General features: G+C 42.9%; 1 protein-coding gene across 2 annotated transcripts in view; it reads right to left on the reverse strand.

Moving 5' to 3' along the window:
* Window positions 1-7,299: 7,299 nt before the first annotated feature.
* The window catches only part of SAMD12 (sterile alpha motif domain containing 12), a 163,920-nt gene continuing 147,452 nt past the window's right edge, over window positions 7,300-23,767 (reverse strand). The window contains exons 5-6 of one of the 2 annotated variants that reach the window (XR_005816719.1): window positions 14,040-14,271; window positions 7,300-7,794 (exon numbers count right to left, since the gene is read on the reverse strand). Coding sequence is in view for 1 of the 2 variants with exons in the window: in XM_040546938.1 (XP_040402872.1) it covers window positions 7,772-7,794 (23 nt within the window). In the remaining variant the exon portion in view is untranslated. The remainder of the gene's footprint in view (window positions 7,795-14,039; window positions 14,272-23,767) is intronic. The other variant, XM_040546938.1, reaches the window with a different exon arrangement.

Consider the following 23,767-nt stretch of genomic DNA (forward strand, 5'->3'; position numbering starts at 1 on the left):
AAGCTCATATCCCTCCGTGGCTTCTCCACTGCGCTGGAGGCCACTCAGCCTCTTCTCTGCCTCTCTCAGGAGCAAGGCAGAGAAGGAGCCTCCTGCACACAAGGAATGTGGACGAAGCAGTAAGAGGGATCCAAGCGTTTGTTTGGACTAGTCTTGAGGCCAGAGCCTGCTGCAGTAGGGCAAACCTCTGTCTGGATGTAAAACCGAGCTCTCAATAAACAAAACAAAACAAACAAGTCCCCTAGGCATCTGATGGGCAGATTTTTTTTTTCTCTGCGCAGCTTTTTATTGCTTACATGCAGTTTTGCTGCAATATTGATCTCCCTGCTTTAAAAAAAACAACTGTATATCGCTATTTAATTTGGTGACATGATATTAAATAGATGAATTCAAGGCAAGTGCTTAATAGAAGTAATATGATTAGAGATGTAACAACAGCTACAGAGGACTTTTTTTTTTTTCTTTTCAGCAAATGTATTTAGATATATTTGGAATTCAAATCCGAAAGGAGCTTTTCATTTCATTCTGACTAAGCCTGGACGTGTTATAATAATGCCTGAAATCCCACTTTTACGGAAGAAGCGGACATGATACAGCCATCTGCAAGATCAGCTTCCTTCCCCGCCCAGCCTGACCTCGGCCATGCCTCCGGGGGCTGTCTGTCCGTCCCCGCTGCAAGGGGACACTCGTGCCACCGTGCACATAACCAGTGACTCCACGGAGCTCATTTGACGGGCAGCCAGCATGTACCGGTGATCTTTAAACAATAAATCTAGCCCAAACTCATTTTCTTAGGATTTCACACTGGATTAGAGCGAGAATCCCCGAAGATCTTTATCTTCTTAGCTCTGTCTGTAGCCAGCTCCCTTCTCGTCTCAGCTTCGTGATATTGATTCAATACCAATTTGCAGTAAGTGTTGCTTTTATGGTTTCTTTTGCCTGCGCGAACTGTTTACTCTTTAAAACATGCATCCTATTTCGTGCCATTTTCCACAGCACAACTCTGGAAGGTGGCTCTTGGCTTCATGCTTGCCTTGTACCTACCGGCAGCAGCTTTGTGAGACCTGAGTCAGAACCCGAGCACTCCTTTGCTTATTTCCAAGGTGCAATATTCAAAACCGCCAACTGCAACCAGCTCTTATTACTTGGGGTTGTCCCACCGAAGTCGTTTCACTTCCAGGCCTTCATTAACCGGCTCCAGCGGGGCCCGTCGGGAGAGCAGGCACAGTTTGCTGGCTTTGAAGCAAGGAACTCACGCACCTCGCCCAGCTGCAAAGCAACACGATGTAATTCTCAATCAGCACTTCGGCTTCTCTACTCGTTGTTGAACACAGGAAAAGCTGCTTTTTGCCACCACAATGCCGCCTCCTTGGTTAAGAGACAAAGCCATGGCTCCCATTCCTTGCTCACACCGATCGCTTGAGTGCGTGATTTTGTCCCAGGCTGTTATTAATGAAAGACGTCGGGCTTATTCTGTGTGCTCAAGGGTTTTTGTTGTCCTTTCTTGTCCAGTTCTCTTCCCTTAATTACAGGCAGAACAACCTTGCAACTGCGAGGAGATCTAATGCAGCTCCTACCAAATGCTGGCAAGCTCAGTTTAGCTCAGGGCTCTTTGTTCAAGTCAATTTTGTGTGAAAAAAATGAATATAGGTGGGCCTGCCTTCATGTAATATCGGAAACTTTAAGAGATTTTAATTCAGAAGTTTGCATCTGATGATCTAGCCTAATCTCTTGCACAACACACACCTAATAACCTCATCCAGTGACTGCTGAACTGAGCCTAAATTCCTGTTTGAGGTAGAGCTTATTGACTTAGAAAAATACTCTGCATATATTTAAAGACTTTATGTGATGGAGAACGTGCCAGGTAACTAAGTAAGTTGTCTCTATGGGTAATTATCCTCCCTGTCGAGCATTTGCACTTAATTTCTAGCCTGAAATCGGTTCCCAACCAGTAGAGCACATCACTCCCTTTCCCTCCAAAAAAAAGAGCTACCTGCCTTCAGACAGCGCTTCCCCACACAGGTAGCAGATTGTGATTGCAGACAGATCAAGTCACCTCTTCAAATTGTCTCTGATAAATTAATAGCTTGAGCTTCATTAGTCTGGCACTATAATAAGACCTGTTTTCCTGCCCTTGAATGACACTGGGAGCTTTAGAAAATAATCTTTCCGAGTTGTCAATATGCTTTTTGAAAGATGGGCACAAACTGGCTCCATTACAGTGTCACTGTTGCCAGATCCTCAACCTCCTCCAAGTCCTACTGACTTTCTTCCTTCGAGATTACATTTTCCCAGCTGGCAAGTGCATCTGTGGGGTTGATATTGAACGGATTATTTACCAGACCTTCACAGCTATCCTATTCCAGATGCCCCAAGGTGTGACTCTCCTTCTCCTCCCGTGGATTTCTGCATTTGCAGTACTCCAGGTTCATCATCATTCCGTACCATGCACCTTTCTTTGGTGATCTCTTGATGTTGCCACCAGTAACTTTCTATTTCCCTTGGAGGAATATTGAAAATAGAACATACTTTGGGAGGAGCTCATTAGAAATAGTCTTGCTGATGATAATTTCATATTTACAGCCATTTTTCGTGATCTAGCATGTAATCGACTTTAATCCACTTAATATGGGCTATACTGATTTTGCATAGTGCTATTTTATTCTCTATCAGAATCAAATGACCTATATGAGGCCACGTATTGTGCATCAGCAGAGGTTTTCTTTTATCAACAAACCTTTGATATCACGAGAAAATGATAGTAAGTTTATGTGACACAATACATTTCTATAAATAATCATTTGGAGGGGTTTATCAATTTTTAATTGCTTCAATGATTGTGTCATATCAACCTTTCCGTGACTTTCCAAAAGGAAAATAGGAAAATAGGAAGCTAATGAGCCTATAGTTTTCTGGGTCGGGTCACTCATTCTTTTCAATTATTGTTTTGTGTGTGTGTGTGTGTGTGATTTAAAGCTTCTTTTGTGCTTTTGAGTTCTGATAAACCCTAGGTAAGTTTTCCTACACTTTTGGATTCACTTATCTGGTTCTGCAAATTTAAGAATATGTTTGGATAGTTGTTGCTTAATATTACCCATAATTACTGATGGAGTAGGAGGAATTACATCTTAATGTGCGATCTGACTCCCTCATTCTACTGCTTTCAAACACAAAACAAGAATTTTTGTTGTTTTTTGCATGTTCTGTGAGTAATCACCATGCCGTATCTCACGTCAGACTCTGCTTTGCCACGACTGTATTTATTAGGATGCATGTAAAGTGTTTGGTCTTACTAGCCCTAACCTACTGGCCACTGACTTCCCATACATTTTGGCTTTCCTCATCAAACATTTACTTGCTTGCTTGCTGATTTATACTCATGAGCCTGCCTAATCACCCATACATTACGTTGGTGGCTTTTTTTTGCACTGCAGAGTGCTTTCCTGAATTTTACCATCGGAGATTGCAGGTAATGCTGGTAATACTCCCCCCCCCCCCGCCCCCAACCATCAATTTTAATTATAACAGAGGGCCTTTTCTTTTTAAATTAAAATCTTATTGACCAGTCTATTTATACCAGGGTCAATCACGCCACAGTCTTGTAGCAGGGCCTTTCAAGGAGATTCAGATTGCAGAGATGTTATTTGTTAAAAGGGGACCGGGGTGAAAAATGCAGGTTTTTACCTTGCTTGCCTGAAACAATTTTGAATAATTGAGATCTTGTGGCTTCATGAAGGGTGGAGGGAGGTCAGTTTTAGTCATAGCAAAAAAATCACCCCAGGACGGGCTCCACAGCTGGCATTAATCAACAAATCTACGGAGGCTGCGATGGAGCGGTGCCAATGCAGGTCTGCTGGGGGCCTGCCCTGAGGTCTTCTGAAAATTCGGAACAAACCAAAAAAAGAATTTTGTCATTTTTAATGGTTTGATTTCCTTAACGACACTGCAGCTGCTTTCGGTCTGGCTGTCGAGTAACAGAAGCAGGCAGCCAGGCATGAACCCACCACCAGGGCACGGCGATGCAGATGGGTTGGCAAAGCCAAAGAGCTCGCAGAGCTGTTGCAGACTTCCCTCCTGAAGCTTCTTAACAGAATAAATGACGGGGTATTCAGGCAGAGAAAGCCATGCAGATGTAAAAAACAAACAAACCGGGAACGAAACAGTGCAAAGGATGTTTTCAGCCGCAGCACGTTTTTTTTTTTGGGTGAGCAATTCCTCCTGTTTCTGGTGTTGGCCTTCACACAATTTGAAGCACTGAGGACGGCTGAGTCTCCGTCCGGGTTTCTTGTTGGGGCTGGTGCTGCATCATCCTTCCCTGCACAAAGACAGCGGGCAAGAAGTGGCTGGGATGGGCACCCAGGGGCAGCAAGGCTGCAGGTCCGCGGCCAGGAGCAGCGCCCTGACCACAGGGAGCCACCCGTGTTTCGGAGCTAATAACCAGCGATCAGCGTAATGGGAGCACTGGCCTTTGTGAATATATCTATCTCCACAGGGCTGATAATTGCTGTTTTATTAAAATAGCATTAGTCTCCAGCTCTTTTGCACAGAACTAATGGCTCTGAGCGTATTTAAATTCACTTCCTTGGCCGGAATAACTTATTCACTCCCTTTCATGTTGACTTGGTCTTTGGCACTCTCGACATAAATGATTTATTGACTAGAGATAAAGCATTCTTTCCACAGAACCGTTCTTGCGACCCAGGCAAAAGCGGATGTGTCTGCTATTAATAAGGTGTTCAGCATAAAAAATGCAATAGACTTGATTGTCTGCACTCAATAGCCTTTCCGAGAACACAGTACCTGCCCCCATTCATAATAACAAAAAATTTCTCCCACATGTTTATTTATATTAAAAACTTTTCAGAAGAGTACGCTGGGATCCAGATAGTTGTTCAGTAGATGCAGAACAATTTCATAAATATCCCTGAGGAAGCATGGCCTACTCTGGGAGAATAACAGCGATTAAAAAAAAAAATAAATCCAAACATGATGAATAGTTAAATACAAGCCAAAAAGTACAGTTATTTCCTTATGGCTCCTTCAGACAGTTAGACACGTGAGGAGTGTTGCGGGGCTCGGGGGAACTATTCTTGCTCACATTTGGAGTTATCCACATGCACAGGCTGTCTGTAGGATGGAGACCTACACCACCGTCCAACGAGCTTTGTCTGATGGGCACCTACAGCAGAGTTCTCACTGAGTTTGGCTACACAAAGGGTCTGGACTTTGTTTTCACATTTCTCAGGGCCTATAACACTGCTTTTCTAGATCACCGTAGCTAAAATCCTGGGAAGCTTTTAAAACAAACTGTTTTAACAGGAGAAGTGCACACATCTAAATTCATGCCCATACACTGGAAGATGTTCAAAACTAACATTGATACAAAAAATGCTTCTAGTGGCTCTTTGCCTAACTCAACTTTGTCTCATACGCCCTTTTAAGATAACACTCTTCTTTTTTTAAAGATAAGCACTTCTTTTATCATTCATATTATTACAGATTTGTTTCATTGGATGTAATATAATAAGAGAATCCCTACTGCAGAAGCATAGCATTCTCCTTTTAAAAATAATTTATATCCAAGTTGTTTCTTTTTTAATTGCTGTACCAACATGAAATTGATGTCAGTTGCCAGAGTGCATTTTTAAAATCTGTAGCAGAAAGAGCTGTAAAATTTACTGAAGCTTACAATGGAATTCCGCAAGGCTCACGGCCACTTCTCTTAATAAGGATCAGATTCCAACCTGCAATGCTACGAAAAGCTCTAAAAAGTGCAAATGCTGCTATTGGCAAAGATTCTTATGCCTTAAGGAGAACTTGTACACCAATTAATTTAAAATTAGGCGCCAGGATTTTCAGAAAGAAATATAAAGCTCACTGCTTTATAATTTTGGGAGCTCCATTGAAAACCCATGGAAAGACCCAAACCATTAGAAATCACTAGCAGCTTCTGAAAATCTTGGCCATCAATAAAAATATTTTCCTTCTGGATTGAATAGTAAAGAAGCATTCAGCATGCTGAATCTGAGATGGGTGGAGAGCCGTAACCAAAGCCCGCACCCATCTGAAAAAAATTACACCCTAAATACATTTATCTCTTGGTTGTACAGGCACCCTCAGTGGTTGACCTTGCATTCTCTAGCAATGGACTGTACAGTAGCTAAATATTATAACACAGGAACCTACTCTAAAAACGTCCCTTGGCCTTGATATAGTTGCACCTTCTCTCGGTCACTGCATCTTCAAACCCCTATGGCATCTCACCCACAGTCTGGCATACACACTAATGGCAACTCTACAGTACCTGTCTATCAGGCTGGAGAGAATGATGGTCTTTAAATACACAAAAAGCTACCTTTGATTTTAAAGAAAGAAGGAACAAATAGGTAAGCCTCCTCCGTACGCCGATGACATCAGTTCATTATAAAGAATATGTCAGGAAGGTCCTGATGTTAGGGACAGACGTTAATTCCACTAAGTCCCCATGGAAAAAACAGTACCACAGCCAGCTGTGATACAGCCAGTGATGAGGCCAGCCATTCAGAGACTGAACAAAAAACAATGCTCAGATTGAATGCAACAGTCTTGAGCCTGCTACAGTATATTGAAAGGCTTATTAGAACCATTTGCTTATTCCTATTTCCTACCAAAGTACTGTTTTGGATAGAAAGTGGAAAAAGTTAACAAAGAAGTCTGCCCTCTCCAGAGGGAGTGTCTTGCTCCTTAGAAGTGTAGTCTTACACTTTACCTTTTCCAGAGAGTTTGGTTTGGACTGTGATTCCCCAGTCCTTCCCAAAACGTAAATGGCCGCCAGCATAAAGAACCTGAATTCTTCCAGTTTGTTCTGTTTTTATTGTAGACCAAACCCAGGGTCAGACACATCTCTGAGAAAGGTGCTCTCCCTTTCCTCTCCCTCACTGAGTAAGAAAACTCATTGGCAAGCTAGAAACGAGAACCTTTGACATCTGGTGGGTGGGAGGGAGAGCAGACACAGTGTCCTACAGCTCGTTCAACCTACCCTGTTCTTGGCTACCTCTGTGACAGCCATTCTGTAAGTCTCAATAAAATGTCACACTTCTGCCACGTGCAAATCTATCTACACAATCTACTGTGAATCAGTGAAGGTATGCTAGTAGTGGACTTCAGTTTGGATGCAGTCTCAGCACAAAGACTGAAACGTATCCTCAGTATTTTAAAAAGACCTTTATATATATATGGGCTGTGCTATTTCTGTGTGGAAAGCACGTATGAAGTGCTGATATCATTTAACAGAATACCATTAGACTGCAAAACTAACATATACAAGACGTTTACATTCCTATCAGGGGTGTAATATTGTGAACATATCCACTGAGATTGGAGAATTGCCGTAAGTTTTTCCTAAAACATCATGCCATCTGCATACATAATAAAAGAATCCAGTAGTTGCCATGCTAAAACAGGACTTCTAGTGAAGGGCATAGACAGTCCCCTACAGGGAACTCAAAGTTATGCACAGTGATGAAAACTGGAAGAAATTTTCCAGCTAAAGGTCTGTCAATGACCATTTTGAACAAATTAGCACTGGATATTATGCACCACATCTTTACTCCGCAGCAAACCAGCTCTTCCCAGAATGCACCATCTTGAGCGGGCTGCTTTCACTTCAAGTTTGCCTTCAGTCCCCCATGGTCACCTCTTGGCAGTGCCATTTATTATGTTTGTTTCACAAAGGAAAGTTCACTTTCATATCAAGTGGCAGGACAGCAGCTTTAGAGGCTGGAAATGTTTACGGAGAGCTCTCTGCTGGGGCTGCAAGAAACAAAACAGAAAACCAAAACCAGACAGTGAGTAGTACAGAACAGAGCAAAGGAATTACCATATATTTCAACTAAAATAAAAAGTCAAGTTTGTGCTGAGCAAATGCATTTATAATGTAAAGACAAACTACTCCTAGAACATATATTGTGACCCTGGCAGTTTCTTTAATCAGTTTTACTCATCAACCAAAAACTTCAGTGCTTAATCAATTCCTTAGATAAATATAAAGCACAGAACAGCAATCATTTGTCTGATTTGATAAATGCTACTTGAATTTTATTGCTTCATCTTAAAGCACTGCTCACTCTTCCTCTAGTCGGAGTCCCAGAGAGTTTAGGACTTGGCTGGGCTTGCATTAACTTACTGAGGGCTTGATAGCCAAATCCTGGAAAGGCTCCTCCAAATGCCAAGGTAGGGGCTGATGTTCCCTCACCATTTCTGCTAGCCAAGACAATAACAGTTGGCCACTGCTGCACGTGAGATGTGAAAACAGATCACACGCTTCCTTCTCTGCTTCGCACTCCTTAAGATAACTGGGGAATTGCAGAAGGTTTCTCTATCCCTGCTAAAAGTCTTCTTTGGGATGCACAGCAAAAAGACGAGAGGTAATGGACACAAGATGCAACAGGAGATATTCCACGTAGATACAAGGAAAAATTTTGCCCAGTGAGGATAGCCAAATTTTGGAACAAGTTCCCCGATGAGGTTGTGCAACCTCCACCTACGGAAGATATTCACCACTCAACCCGAGAAGGCCCTGAGCAACCTACCTCAGCCCCGTTTTGAGCAGGGTTGGATTGAAGGATCTCCAAAGGTCCCTCCCAACCTAAGTTATTGTGTGATCATAAAATTTCGGATGGGGATTTGTGTTCCCTGTTGTGCCCTTGTAAACAGGAAACGAGTGCCTCTGCAGGCCAGCTCCCACTGAAACGCATTCATTTATTCAGTATTTAGCCACCAAAACGCACACAAATTGCTCACAGGCCTACACTGGTCTCTGGAGGCAGGGAGCCATGCAGAGACGAGCGCCTGTGTTACTTCAACAGGCCTGCTCTGGACACAGCTTTGTTTCTCACAGAGCCCTCAGCACCCCCAGTTTTACAGATCGTGTTTAATACATCTCACATATTGCTATTGCAGTTTGGGAACCCCGAGGGCAGTGCTGGGACAGCCCTCATCAGGGTGTGCTTTGCACCCTCTCCAGTTGATGTCCTTCCTCGTGCATGAACGTACATGTCCGTATGTGTGGAGCGAGACGGATCTTTGTTTTTTTTTTTTTTGGCCAGATTCCAATTTGAGAAGCTAATGGGATGCTGATGCTGCCAAGGCAGTATACACGTCAACTGGAACTCAGGCTGGCAGTAGCCTTCTACTCTTCACCCCTTCAAAATCATGCCTGGAGGGCTCTTCTCTACGGGGTGTGGACTCACGGGCTCTGCCAGCCCGTCAAGTTTGCCCGTATTTGCCTCTCCCACCCCCAAACCCTTGCAGCTATGGAAATGGAGGTCTGATCGAGTGAGGAAAGGGTGGGATGCTAAACCATCAGGTTCTGGAAGAGTACTGAGTGAGATATAAAACAACAACAACAACAACAGACCCTGCCATAAGCACTTTGTTCCTCAGTTTAAATATGGCCTATTAAATAGAGGAACAATAAAACCCAGTCCCCTAGCTATTTCCTTTCTTATGTGGGCACATTCACCCAATTATGGTGCTAGTTTTCATTTTTGTTTTCACAGCTGCACTGTTTTTATTCTCCAGGTTCTCTAGGGTGATGATCGCACTAGCATCTACTGTCATCGACTCCATAATATGACCATGTCAAAAGTGGCCCAAGAAAGATGCACATTTGGGACCCAGCAACTGTTTTATTCCACGAAAGAACTGTCAGGAAGGTTTCGATCCAGGGACCTTTGGTCTAGACAGATAACTGACTGCATCCCCCAGGACAGAAAAGGACACAGCGGTGATATTAAGCAGGTGTGAAGATAAAGGAGAAACCTGGGGGGACGTTTTAAATGTGGAGAGAGGGAAATTGGTACCTAACCTCAAAAATGCTGGATTCCAGGTGAACTGGAGGCTATCTCACTTCTGTGTAGCATTGCCAGAGATGTACTTGTCTCATAAAGGAGAAACGAGACTTTTTTGAGGTTAAATAGCACACCTGCTGCAAGGAAGGGGAAACCTGAAAAGCTCGCCCAAGCAAATGAAAATACCTTGCCTATCCACAGTTACAGGACTAAAATTAAATGGGTGAACTGGCTAACAGTATCAGATCAGGCTTCAAGATTACACTCGTGCTGGAATTTCCACCATCCACTTTGTCTAAACCATGGGTCTGTACTTGTGCTTAAGTTTGAACTGAGTCAGCTGGCCCGTGAGAAACCCATGAGCAAGAAGAATCAGGGACTGATCTGTCCACAGCGCCACGTGACAGCAACCATCTCAAGCCATGTGGGACACCAAACAGAGCCAGTCTGGATACAAGCAGTGACACTGACCAAGGGAAAAGCAGTCTGTTAAGCTCTGAACTTATACGAAAGCAAGGACTTAGTAGTGATTTAGCACCTCTCCTCTCTTCTCACTTCATCTTTTGAGGCCAGGAATGCAGGAGCACTTACTCCCCCTTGTAACCTATCATTTTTGGTGTCCAGATAGAGACTCCTCTAAGGATCCTGGTTTACTAAGGATCATGCACCCAGTGCTTTTGGAAAGTAAGATCTTCTAAAAAGGCTTCACAAATGAGCAGCCATATTTGAAAACATTGCCTTAGACTGCAAGCTCTTGGAATGACAACTGCTTTTTGCATGGGGTTTGTATGCTTACCAACTCAACTGCATACAGATCTAATCTCACATGACATTTTCGAGAAGCTGCTGTAGAAGGACTCCAATCATTTCAGAGCCACAGATGTATTTCATTTTTGAGCACCTGTGATTTCTTTCTAAATGAAAAAGGGACATCTTTTTCATTCATTTTAAACACGTTAATTCAGCTCAACCTAGCAGTATCACTATTTGTCTTTTTTTTTTTTTTTTTTTTTGTAATTGAGGAATCCTGATAAAGAAAACAAGCATCTGTTTCGTTTGCTATGTTTCTTCTCTACTAGAACTAATTTTATACTACATTTCTAAGGTCAGGACATTTCAAACATGGCATTATTGTGAAAAATGCCTATTTCCAACATCCATATACCAACTATTCCTTTCAGATTGGTGAAAAACTGCATTCAGCTACTTCTACTAGTATTTTTCCTGTGTTAGAAAGGTCACGGGTATCTCACTTCATGCTTCTAACATCACTTGAGACGTTCCAATATTCTGCAGATTACTGCAGACTTGTTGCATCTTGCTACATAATAATTAGAGATACTACTAGCTTTGAAGAATTTCATACAATGGCAAAAGGAAACGGTTGCCAGCCCATTTGTAGATTTACCTTTATCTTTCTTACTGAATTATAACCACTGAGGTGTGTGAGCATGAGGTGTCTCTATGAGGCTGATGGAAGTTAATGTGAAAAAAAAAAAAACACACCAAAAAATACTTGGGGAGCTGCTGATCCTGATCAACCACCGTGACAGGAGGAGGAACGAGGATTACCATGGGCTGGGAAATGCAGCTGAGGGTGAGCTGTGCCAAGAAGAGGATGGTTCCCCACTGCAATCATTTGCCCCAGGACACTTGACACTGAGTTTGGTTTCATTTCATCCTGAAATCTTCCTCTTTCTGTTCTGGGCTGAGTGGGAGGAATCTCTCATCTTTTATTCTCTAGGTAAAAGCAGCTATTGCTACACATCCTTATTACCTAACCAGTCCCTGATAAGCGGAGTCAACAGTGCCAGAGATGAAAGGTTACCCCAGGGTGTGCACAGTTGTCCTAGCTGGAGCCAGCACGGAGGAGGTGGCAAAGCAGAGCCCTCCAGCCTGCTGTGCCCACCTCTCTGCCCTCCTCCCCCTCCTGGCAGGGCAGCCCTGTGTTGTACAGACAGCAGGACAAGCCTCCGGGCTGCAGGAAGACAGCAAGCTGCCTGGGTGCTGTGCCGCAGCCTCGCAGCCCGTATTAAAATGATGCTAAGCAGTGACACATTAATCAATGGACTGAACGCAACACCCAGCAGCCAAAAGGGAAAGCAGGGACGTGGATGATTTTTGATCAGCCTGACAATTTTGTTTTTATTCCCAACTATTCATGTGCTGGTCTGATTTTCCCCTCATTACTAAGACCTGGAAGCTGACACAGGCTTGAAGGTTATTTAATGTTGTTTGTCAACTGCAGTGTCAATATGGTAGGAAAATGCCAAGAGGGAAGAGGAAAGAAGTCTCTTCCAGCTTTTGATTTTTGAGTTTGCTTGCCAAGCAGGAAACCAACATTTTAGTTTTGGAGCAGACAACAAAGGTGGATCTATGAGCATAGCAGAAGCATCTAGAGCTTCAAACACAGCAATCCTAATCCCAAGCATTTAAAATTAGTAAGTAAAATTGGCCATTAATAAGGCCATGCTAAATAATTATAATGGCTGCAAAAGCATGGAATTAAAAATACATGTTGCTTTCCCATCAGCTCTACTCTTTTTTAGGATACCGTTATGACAGATTTTTCATTTTCACCCCCAACCATGAAACAAGATGGTTTTGTTCAAACGGCCAGGGACAGAGATGTATCATCACAAGACTCCAGGAGCAGAGCCTTTAAAACAAACAGCAGCTGACACGTGAAATGCTATTTCTGCAAATGTGAACTCAGGGTTTCTTTTTTTGAAAACACTTCTTTTTCTGGACAACACGCTCCCATAACCAGGTGCCCTAAATCTACCTGTGTATAGTTTTAACATCAGTCCATAAACATGCCACTGAACAAATATTCTCGTATGAGATATATGGAGGAGAATGACTTTACATGCAATAAACTCCTGGGCGTAATTTCTACGCTGCTCACCCCGAGCAGCCCCAGGTCCAAACCAGGGCTTCCAGGAGGCAGCTGGCACGCAGCCTGCACACAGCCTGCCCCAGCAGGGCTCAGCGTGGGACGCCGCTAGCGCAGCGTGAACGCCGCAACAGCCATCGCGAGCACGTGGGGACGCCGGATCCTGGCTCGCTCACAGCTTCACAATCTGGATCTCGTCTTAAGGAAGGCTTCCGGGTGGCCTTCAAAAGCCAGAGCAGACGTCTCTCCTGTCACTTGATGCTGACGTATTTTAATTCCTATCCTCTATTTTATATTGAGATTCTAAGGAGCTCAGCTGGGGGACATCCGGGTTTGAAAAGGATGCTCGGTGCTTCAAGACAGATGATGAACATTCAACAAGGTTGGGCAAATCCTTTTCCCTATATTCTGACTAAAGAGAAAACTCACTTCTTGCTTGCGATGCAGGGCTCCGTAGCCTGTATCAGACAATTTTGAGATGAAACATTTCTGGGAGAATGGATGTCATGGCAGATGCTCTCAGCAGGTAACCTTCTGAAAAGCCAATTAGTCAGAGGTTATCGCAGCTGCTCTGTGAAACACAGTTGGTTCACACAGAATGGGCTGAAAATGTAGTTGTCCAAAACGTGTTTCACTAAGCTATTCAATGTCCTCAAATAGTGGGATTAGCCAAAAGTCTCTTCATGAGTCACGCACAGTTCCAGCTTCCCTACTAAAGCAGATCTCTCAGCAACTTTACTAGGTTAAACCAAATGAGGACACGATCGATTCCGTGCACAGATGATTTATGCAGTAATTTCTGTTCCTTGCCTCTTCCTTCAGAAATCGGAGTTCATGAAGGGCATGATGAGCTCTCTAACAGGCTTGAGCTCACACTCCATCCTTGTACTGAAAAATATCCTGAAAGCGTTTTAGCATCTACAAAGCTTGATTTTACAGTGTTAATCTGGAATCCTCAGAAGAAAAAACCATCCCCTCAAAATGTATGCCCTTTTCACGTCTGAGCCTAAACAAAATGTGACAATTTCCAAGCTTAAAAGTTAGGTTCAAAAAGCTGGGAAAATCCTGGAAGACACTTTCTTCTTTCAAAGAGGCTCATTCATCCCTACTCAGGATGCTTCATACATCCCTCCATCTACCTGCTGCTGCGAACACACAAAGAAAAAAGAAGTGTGTTTTTGCATTCAACAGAACACGATGATTTCCTTGAACTTACAAGCAGCTAAAATATTTTGAAAAAGTGCAAGCAACCACTTCCTTAGTGTTTACAGCTACTTTCAAAGAATTCTCTTGATCTACTGCAAACTTACCCATCGACGTGAGCAGTCAACTGGCTGTCCACCAGCATCCTTCTCTAGAGACTCAAATTATAGCAAACAGAAAGATTTAAAGGAACGTGCTGCTAAGGAGTCTGGAAGTTTGAGCTGGTGCTGTCTGGAGCTGCAAGTGCATAGGAGATTGCTGACTTCATACCCTATCATGCACATCTCTCGCTGCCTGCCTGTAATCAGTTCCTGATCTCACAAGTCCTTGTGGGGTGCTCTGCAGGAAGTGAAAAAGGTTGTCACAGATGAATAAGCTTCCACACACCGTGGCTCGAAATAGCCATCTGCACTACATCTTGAAACTCTGCATCTGCATTGCTTTTGTCTCGAGACACTGGGTTTTAATATAAAGCACCAGGAACTGTGCAAACTGAGTGAACTTAAAAAAAAAAAAAAAAAGATATGGCCTTAAGTGGTATCCTCAGCATGCAAATAAGGTGCTCAGCCACACAGTCTGCGGTGGCCTGCAGTGGTTTGGTGGCTGCTCTGATCATCACCTGGAACGTGCCCTTGCATTTGTTCTGCAGCTTCTGCAGGACACTTTCAAATCCATCCCATTAAAAACTGTGCGGCAGCATTTGGAAATATAGTTCTGTCCATTATGTCGCTGTATTACTTGCCTGAGGACCTTCAGCAAAATATGTACTAAGTTATGAAGCATAATCAGAGGAAACTAAAGACTTCACTAGAAAAATCAAAGTGTTATAGCAAAAGGGTTTGGAAACTCTCTGGAGCTACAGATCCCACACTGCCTTTGCAGAGCTTACGCAGGATTAATAGGTGGAACAAACTACCCACCTTTGGGGAGATATTCACTGTAAGGTTCCCTGAAATGAAAGTTTTAACTCAGTTTTCATTCTCTCAAATGATTAACCAAGTGAAAAGGAAAATTAAACCTACTAAAACCACCAAAGAGATTGCACGTGCGCACACACACATTTACCACAAAACAAAACAAAAAAAAACAAAGATCATGAAGCCTACAAAATCAGCCTCTCCCCCAGTACATTGAACAAGCAACTTTATTTACCTCTTTGGAGAAATGAATTATGATACATCCTTTACTTGTATTATCACATCACATTATCATTGTTTTCCCCAGAATCCTTGCATTGCTCTGAGCTCCAAAGGGGAAAGAACAGAAAGACGATTTCGGTGCCATTTGGTACTTCTATTTACCCTTGTGGTTCACGTGGCCCACTACCTCATTTAACGTGCAACATTCAACCCCGAGAATAATTGCTATATTCATGGAATCTTCTAGTGGACACACTGTCCAACCACATCACAAACAAAATGCCTCAGTTTCAAAATACTCCATGAAAAGACATCACCTTATTTTACATTTCCTAGCTAGGCATAAAGGGTGTTCATGGCAGCATTGCTGTACAAGCGAGACCCTAAAGATGCAAAAGAAAGTCTAGGTTTGACCGTCTATACTGAATCCTCAACATGCACTTGAAATAAATAAAATAAAATAAAATAAAATAAAATAATAAAATAAAATAAAATAAAATAAAAAATAAAACAAAACAAAACAAAACAAATAAAATCCCCATGTCTAATTCTCCCAGCTGCAGGACCAAGCTCAAGGAGGTGCTGCAGCAGGGGCAGGTCTTGCCTAAGGCAGAAGTCTCCTTCCAGCCTGTCGCTGATGCTGTGACAGGGAGCGTGCTCGCTGCTCTGCAAATCAAGCTCATGTTTCTGTCTGGGTGGCTGGAAAATGAACTACAGAGATCAGACTGATTTACCACCTTTGAAGAGTCCCTGGGTGATTATTAAGACTATATCTTGATGTATACCCACCAGAGACCCCAGATACCAGTGTTACTGCCTCTGCAGAAGGGCTGCAGAAATGAAGGATAGGCTGATCGTATCAAAGAGGCTCTTAAGTCAGGCCCGAAGTCTCAGGCCTGAAATTACATGGGCTGTGTTGATCACAGAGACAAGTAAAGAAGTCATTCATGAAATAGTAGGTATGAAACAAAGAATACCTCACCAGTGTTCAAGAAGGTTTGAGAAGTTCAGTTGTTGAGGTTTTGGGGAGAAATAATCAGCTCCACACAGGAACTGACTGCTCGGTTGCAAAAATCTGCTTTACGCTGATTTGCCCCTTTCCTATTATTTTAGTGAGGAGGCTATCCATAGCACTTGCATACTTTTCTGTCTCCTTTTGCATCAGGCACAAGTACGTTCTGAAAATATGATCACACAAATATATTGAAATGGTTTCAGACTGGTGGCTTTTCTGTATTCTGTGGAGGTGACTGCTATATTTGGTTGCTGCCAACCCCAAGCAAAACGTTATTCAGATTTGTGTCATGTCCCCTGCCTCCCAAACTAAGCGATACGAACCACGTCCTTAAAGGGTCCTTTGGGTCTATGTTTGTAAGGGGTCCTCAGGAGGGCCCTTTGGGGCAGATTACAGGATGCGTTGGAGTACTCCATGTCCCCCTTGCTGCCTGCAAACCCAGCTTTCCTTCCCAGGATAACCCATGCCATTCCCAGATCTCACACTTGGCCTTGGAAGGGCTCTCAGGTGCTGCAGCGTAGACATACCCAGTGTAAATCAAGGACAGGACCAACGTACTTTGTGGCAGAAAATAATTCAATACCAGGTAGAAATTGACCTTTAAAAGTCAGACAGAAGGGCATCTCCACACTTAAAACAGAGGGGTTTTGGACTAAATGTCATATTGGGAAAAAAGATTTTCTCTTATCATGCAGATTCTTTGCTGGGGCACACCAAGCATGGACGTGTACATGTCAGTGAAATACGCAGTGGAGCAGGGCCTCGGCCCAAGTGGTTAAGGTGAAGGCCTTGCCTGCCACGTCCTGGAGCAGCAGACTTCCCTCTGCTGTCCAGCTGAGTAAATCCAAAATTGTTCCACAAAGTGGAACAGCATCAAGAAAAGCCAACCCCCTTCCTGCCTGGGAGCTGGTCTTTAAGGTTAGAGATGGAAATAAATAAGCACGCATGGATTTCTGAGGCAATGATTTGGCTGAGCTGCGTTAGTCTGAAGCTAGCTGGGTATTTCCACACTGCAGGCTGCAACACAGGCCAAATGTAAACCACAGGCAGAAGTGAGGCATGCGAATGCATCCCTGTGTTCGCTGAGCTATGAGAAGTAAGAGCACCAGCACACTTGGCTCTGAAGTTCACCTGGTGTTTGCACAAATTCGTTTTAACCTCCTCTTGATGGGCAACCAGTCTAAGCTAATTATCGAGGCCTCTTTGACAAGCGGCGGGGAAAGACAGGGCCCTTGGAGGAGTGATCCACCTTACTTACTTGTTATCTTGGATAAATGATCCTCTGGAAGGTCCTCTCTTCACTGATTATCCGGAAAAGCTAAATGATTAGCACAGAGTAGGAATCCAGCAATTAAATGGCAAACGAGAGGTGACAGGAATTGCAACTTAATGCTTAATTTGATTGTTACAAATTCCAATTAGCATGTGAAATGTAGGTACCACAATGTTCAGGATTAGCATGTTTAATGCCTACATTTCTACTGAAATCAAGAATGATATAGATCCCAGGGAGGGATAAGAGCCCTAAATTCCTTTGAGGCCTTGGATATTGGAATATGACAGGGAAATTACACACTAAATAATCTTCTTAGAAATTGATACGCACAGCTGAGATAATGAGATGCTTCCTGCAAACAATCCACAAAGTACCGAAGTTTTTTAGAGAAATTATTTACTCAGCATTACTGGTATCATTTTGCAGCTGGATAATTTATTGTGTCCATGCTGCCAAATTGTTTCGATTTGCCACTGATTTGCTTTCCATTTCTACTTGCAATATATGAACAAATCGACATCATAGTCAAGGAATCTGCACAGGCATATAAAACAAGAGTAAACAAAAATGATATTTTGTTTATTATTAAACACTTCTCATATTTTAGCTAAGGTAGGCAATTAGGTTGATAGGAATTTGCAAATGGTTGAGAAGTTTTATCTCAGGCCAAACAGTTTATCGCAATTCATGCACAGACAAACTTCTGTGCTTCAAAATATCTAATGGGATGTGGTATTTTTCTTCCAGTGCCAGCAAAATACAGATCCCAATTACATTTTTGCTTCAAGGAAGGCAGGAAGGAGGAATTTCTGCCATTGGAACATGAAAAAGATTTTGGCTACAAAGAAGATGGACCAGATTTTCAAAAAAAAAAAAAAAAAAAAGATTTGCACACCAAAGTCTCATTAGAAGTCAGCAAGACTTTGGTTTCTAAGTCACTTGTGAAAATTTTCTCTGATGATTCCTACCAGTCTTTTAATATTTATCCTAAACAAGTGCTGACGAATCATTCAGAAGCAGATCTGGGGCTGCAACAAGTTCTGGTAACCCCTCAAGACATTTCTAAAGCCTCACCCACAAGAGATTCGAAACTTCTGGCATGTCCATATGTCTGAAATCTTCAGTTTGCATCATGCATTTGTCTATTTAGGATAATTAAGGGCATGCCTCCGTGAACACATTACTACGAGGTAACCAGCATCCGGATTTACAGCAGAACAGATGCTCTGCTATAACTGTCCATGTGCATGCCCTTACCCTGTGGAAAACACACGGCAGCTTAGCGCCCTGTCATTGAGTAAGAGCACGCAACACACATTCAGCATTCGCGCTCCATCTTCCCATTTCCTCGCAGTAACTTGCTCAGGTAGCCACGCTGTCATATTTCTTTTACAAGCCCAGCCCCCATCGCACACTGCCCAAGAATAAACACAAAATGTCCTTCGCCAAGACATTTTTTAGGCTGTTCACTGTCACCTCCAACCCGCCCTTAGAGGATTTTGTATTCAGTGCTCATCCCTGCTTAGGCTGCACCAGGCGGGGTGCAACGTAAAGAAACGGAGGCTGGAGGCTGGTTAGCGAGGGGGACCCTTACCCTGGTATTTTAGCAAGATGAACCTAGGTTCCTGAGAGGTTGTATTTAACCATTTTACCGATAAAACGCCAAAGTAAAAAAAAAAAAAAAAAAAAGAAAAAAAAAAAAGCTATGACATTGCAGAGATCACAAAACAACTAAACAGCACCCTTGTCAGAAAGTCAGTGTTTCATTCAGGTGCAAGACTTTCAGAAACTGCTACTTGGTTCGCCACACTAACAAAGGGGTTTTCTCTGAAAGAGTCCCGTATTTCAGGAGTCTGGACTTTGGTCCAAAGGGTGTGAGAACTGGAGATCTCTGAGAGAGCTGTAAACATGTTAAATATCAACTTCTTAATGACACCGCCATTTAATTCTACTTTCAATTCTGAGATTACAAAGGGAAATGATCTCACCTCATCAGGGCGTAACTACAACGTGCTGCTACAGCTCACACTTTTACCAACTTTGTGGAGGCTCCCATGAGATTACTGTATCAGTGGCCCTAATAGAGCATCCCAGATTCATCTCTGATCACTGGAGCACAGCCTGCCAACAAGAACTCTGCCTTCATCCTCTTGGCCCACATTCAGGATTAGAAATTCTTTCCAAATCTAAGTAGGACCAGGATGATCTCAGGAAATTACATCTTCTGATATAGTTGAAAGGTGTTTCTTTATTGCACATGGAATTTGTTCAGTTATTACACCGACCAGGCCACTCCAGTGAGCACTTCTAAATCCGCTGCTATAAACCCACCCTGATCATCCATTGGAAGCTAAGGAAATCTGTCCATTTTGGATTTTCATCTTGCAGATACTACTGGCTTTATGTAGAAAGCAAAAAAAAATAAAAATCTTTTTTTAAAAAGATTTTTTTTTTAAAAAAGCTTTTTGCTTTTGATTCAAATTCTCAAAATTTTAACCAGTAAATAAGTGATATCTCCAGTAGAAAGGTAAAACTTCTGATTCTGCTATACAAAAAAGTGATCCCATGGTTTTGCACGTTTCTGGAAAGCAAGTTTTTCCCCTTCTGTCTGTGAAGGGAAGACCGTGGCTCTGCTTCCAGCACATAGACAACTCTGGGAGTGCAATTCCATGAGATGAATCACGCAACAGTGGAGACAGTCACGGTCCCTGAGCTTTTCCTTCCAGCAGGCACCACTGCCCCTCTGCTGGGCCCAGCTGGCTGCACAATGTCTGTACAATGGATCCGTGAAACACGCCCGCGTGGAAAACAAGACCAAAGAGCAATACTTGTTTTAAACCAACTCATTTCACTGATCTGCTTTAGAGCTCCACCACAGCCACAGCGGCCTTGGCAGGGAGTGGGGAAGAACGGCTGCAGGCAACGCAGGAACATCCTAAGCCAGCTTTGCAGCCGGAGGATTCGTAAGATGGAGTCACATCTGGTGTCTCCCCGAATGCTGACTGTGGTCTTCCAAAGAACATTGACGTCTAACTCGATTTAGAAAGGTAATAAAGAATGAAGCCAGTAGCCTGCGAATGGAGAGATAGCGCTAGAGATAACAGGCACGGCTAATTCTGTTTTTAAATAACAATAGGGACAGCAGACCCACTGGCAACAGCCAGAACATTTGTTCAAATTATGCATTCTCTGACTTTTCTTTTGCTACTGGAGGGAGGGCCCAATCCTGAAGCTATTTTCAGTCGTGTTATTTTGTCAGTGCCCAGCCATGAATCAGGGTCCCACTGTGCTATTCAAACACTTAACTAAAGGCTGGTTTCTCCCCAAAGACTTTGAAATTCAACTTAAAAAAAATTCCAGAGGTCTAAATGGCAGGAAGAACTACATTAGCAGTACTTTCTTTTATTGTTTTTTATTATTTTTTTAACTAAATATTGTTTACTTCATTTGCAGTAATTAGAGTAGAATAATGAAAAAAACGTTTTCAAGCAAAAGCCTGGAACAACTCTGCAGCACTGCTGGTGAAATAACAAGCCATTTCAATGAAATAAAATGCAAGCATTGAACAGCCCAAAATGGCTTCCACGGAGCCACAGCAGTACTGTATGCAAATATGTAATTTAGTTGTTTTTATGTAACCTGGCTATTTTGTAATCACAGAGGTGGGGATTAGATGAATGGGACAGAGGCCATTTGTAAAGAAACTACATGGGAAAAATATGCACTGCAGTTATAGTCCTGGTATTTAAACTCAGATACTCAATAAACACATTGTCAGCTAACAGCAGACTATTCAGTTTCATTAATGGTACTGATTTAGAGTTAAAGTAGAACATACAGAAGTGAAAGCCTGGATATATATATATATGATCTTTTAAAACACATTTTAATGGACAGTGATTGCGTTGCTTTTATAGAGCGCTGCTCATCCAAGCCTGTTTTACAAACCAACTGCAGACTTGCACACACATTTGCCCCCAAACAAAGGAGCTCACCACGTCTGTCACTAGACAGCCATCACCTCTGCTGCGACAACAGGCGGTGCTCGTAAACGCGCACAATACTTTTTAAACTCTTTCTATACCATAAATGCAAAGTACAGACGGCATCTGTGCCTAGAATCTAGACAGGATATGTTTCCCAACAACCCCAGCTAAAATATAATGAGAAACACATATATACATATCACTAAATCTATTGTGATACCTACATTGTGCAGATCCAGCAGCACTACCAACAGCACTCACCCATCCCGCCATGCTGAGATATCATTTGCAATGACCTTTAAAGAAAATGACCCCTATTCCCAGAGAGCAGCCTGCCTGCAGGACAAGTGTCGAAGACAGGAGCTCATGATTGAGTGGCTAATATCTTTGCACAACTCCAGTTCTCCTTCCTGACCTAACATGAAAGGCAGTTCTGAGATCTCGCTTTCTCGCCATGTCTGAGATTCGGTTTCCAAAACCTTTGTAGCAGCCTCTAAGAGGGTTTTGGGAAGCTTGAAAACCTTCCTCGTTAAAGCCAAAAGCTAGGATACAGTCTTCTGCACTCCTGACACCCAGAACTTAACTGAATTTCTCCAAATGTTCTTTAAAATCTGTGGTAAGGATCTGGATCTCTTCTGAAACCACCAACCACAGATGACTCTTCCTGAGTCATCTACCAAAGCCTAAGCCAAAACTACCACTGAAGGTGACAGAAACCGTTGAAAATCTCGATTTCCCCACCACACAAAATTAGTTACATTAGTTATACTACATTCAGCCCACAGCCTGCCTACCAGACTCACGATGCTTGGCCGCTGTACCAACAAAGGACTTGCAAATGGAAGCGTGGCCTGAATTCATTCAAGCACCTTCAGACACCTCCTGCTGTCACCTAGGTTAAATCTGTAGGTTAATTCAGGGGAGGGAGGTGGCCACGGGTCTCCTGTCCCCAGCCCATCACTGCCTCAGCTGATCACAGCGGGGCTCAGGGAAACCCAAGAGGTACCGGAAGGTAGATGGGGTGAATCCAGACCTCGGTTAACAAGTGGGTAGACGAAATGTGAACTGTGCTGCTTCTACAGAGCCAAAGGGAAAAAAAAGCAACAAAACTATTTTAGCTAACCAAAGCTGCAAGCATAAATCTGAGTACGCAGAGGGAACAGATTTTTTTTGAGCAAGGTGGTGCCATTTTTACATACTGATGAGTAATAACACACTCTAAAAATGTTTTAAAGGATCTGATTGTGAGAGACAGAGAGTTTGGAAACTTTGCCTTTTGAAGATCACGCACCATGGCAACCACTAGAAAGGTGAAAAACAGTCTCCCCGGGTCATTTCTGCGGAGGTTTCTGATTGTAGCTTGGCTGGTGCTCACTTCTCTGCACGGCAGCAGAATTACTGACTTTGCTGGGAACAGCCAAGACCCTTTACTTAACTCCGAGACACCACAAATCACTGCTAATTCTAGTGCTGGCTGCAAATTACATTAAAACATTCATTAGAGATTTTAAGGACCAGAAAAAAGGATCTGGCGGACCGGAATGTAACTTGTCCCCTGTTGACCAGTAACCTTGTCAATTCCATATAGCTGCCGTGATTCTTGGACTTCTACTTCCTCTAAATAAAAACTTGTGAAGGTTTGATACCAGCTATCTGTGAACTGCTAAGTACTCTTCCGTGACTGCAGAGCAAATCACCTAGGTCTGTTCTCCCTGGGACTAACAAAGCTCTCATTACCCAGAAGCAACATTCATCCTAAATGGAAAGTAGCTCCCAATCCCTATAGCCTTTGGGACTTCATGGTACTGCCTCCCCACCCTACAGGAGTTGCTTAATGTAAGAAAGGGTGAAAACTTATGCACGACAATGTGTTTGTGTATACACATGGACTATGAGTGAGGAATGAGCATCCTCCAGCACCTCCCGGGGACCTGAGAGCATCACCTTTGGGTGACAGCTGTAACCCTGCTGCATCAGGGGTTAGCCAGTAGCTGGTTCCTAGTGTCATCAGACGCCTTTCTCCCACGTCACATTTTCAGAACAGTCCGCAAACTTTCAACCTTTTAATATCAAATATGAAATCGAATTATATAAACAACCAATCTCTCACTCCAGTAGAAACACGAAGTTCAATTTCAAGGTAGGATATTTACACTGGGGAAGATCCCATTTGTATCTTTAAATTAAAGACTACTTTTTGAGGTTTATTCCCCCAAACAAAGGTGTTTCTAATCCTGATGATGTGCCCCAATTTGAGTCACTGATGTCCAAGATGAAATGGCTGGAACCAGGACAAAAAATTTCAGCCCTTCTGATGTCACCTGTACATATGAGATGGACATTGTCACTCACGTCGATAGTCACATCTGGCCAATTGGGGATGAGTCGGGAAAACACTCCTCATCAACAAAGCCATTTA

The sequence above is a fragment of the Cygnus olor genome, chromosome 2 (assembly GCF_009769625.2).
Source record: "Cygnus olor isolate bCygOlo1 chromosome 2, bCygOlo1.pri.v2, whole genome shotgun sequence".
Classification (NCBI taxonomy): Eukaryota; Metazoa; Chordata; class Aves; order Anseriformes; family Anatidae; genus Cygnus; species Cygnus olor.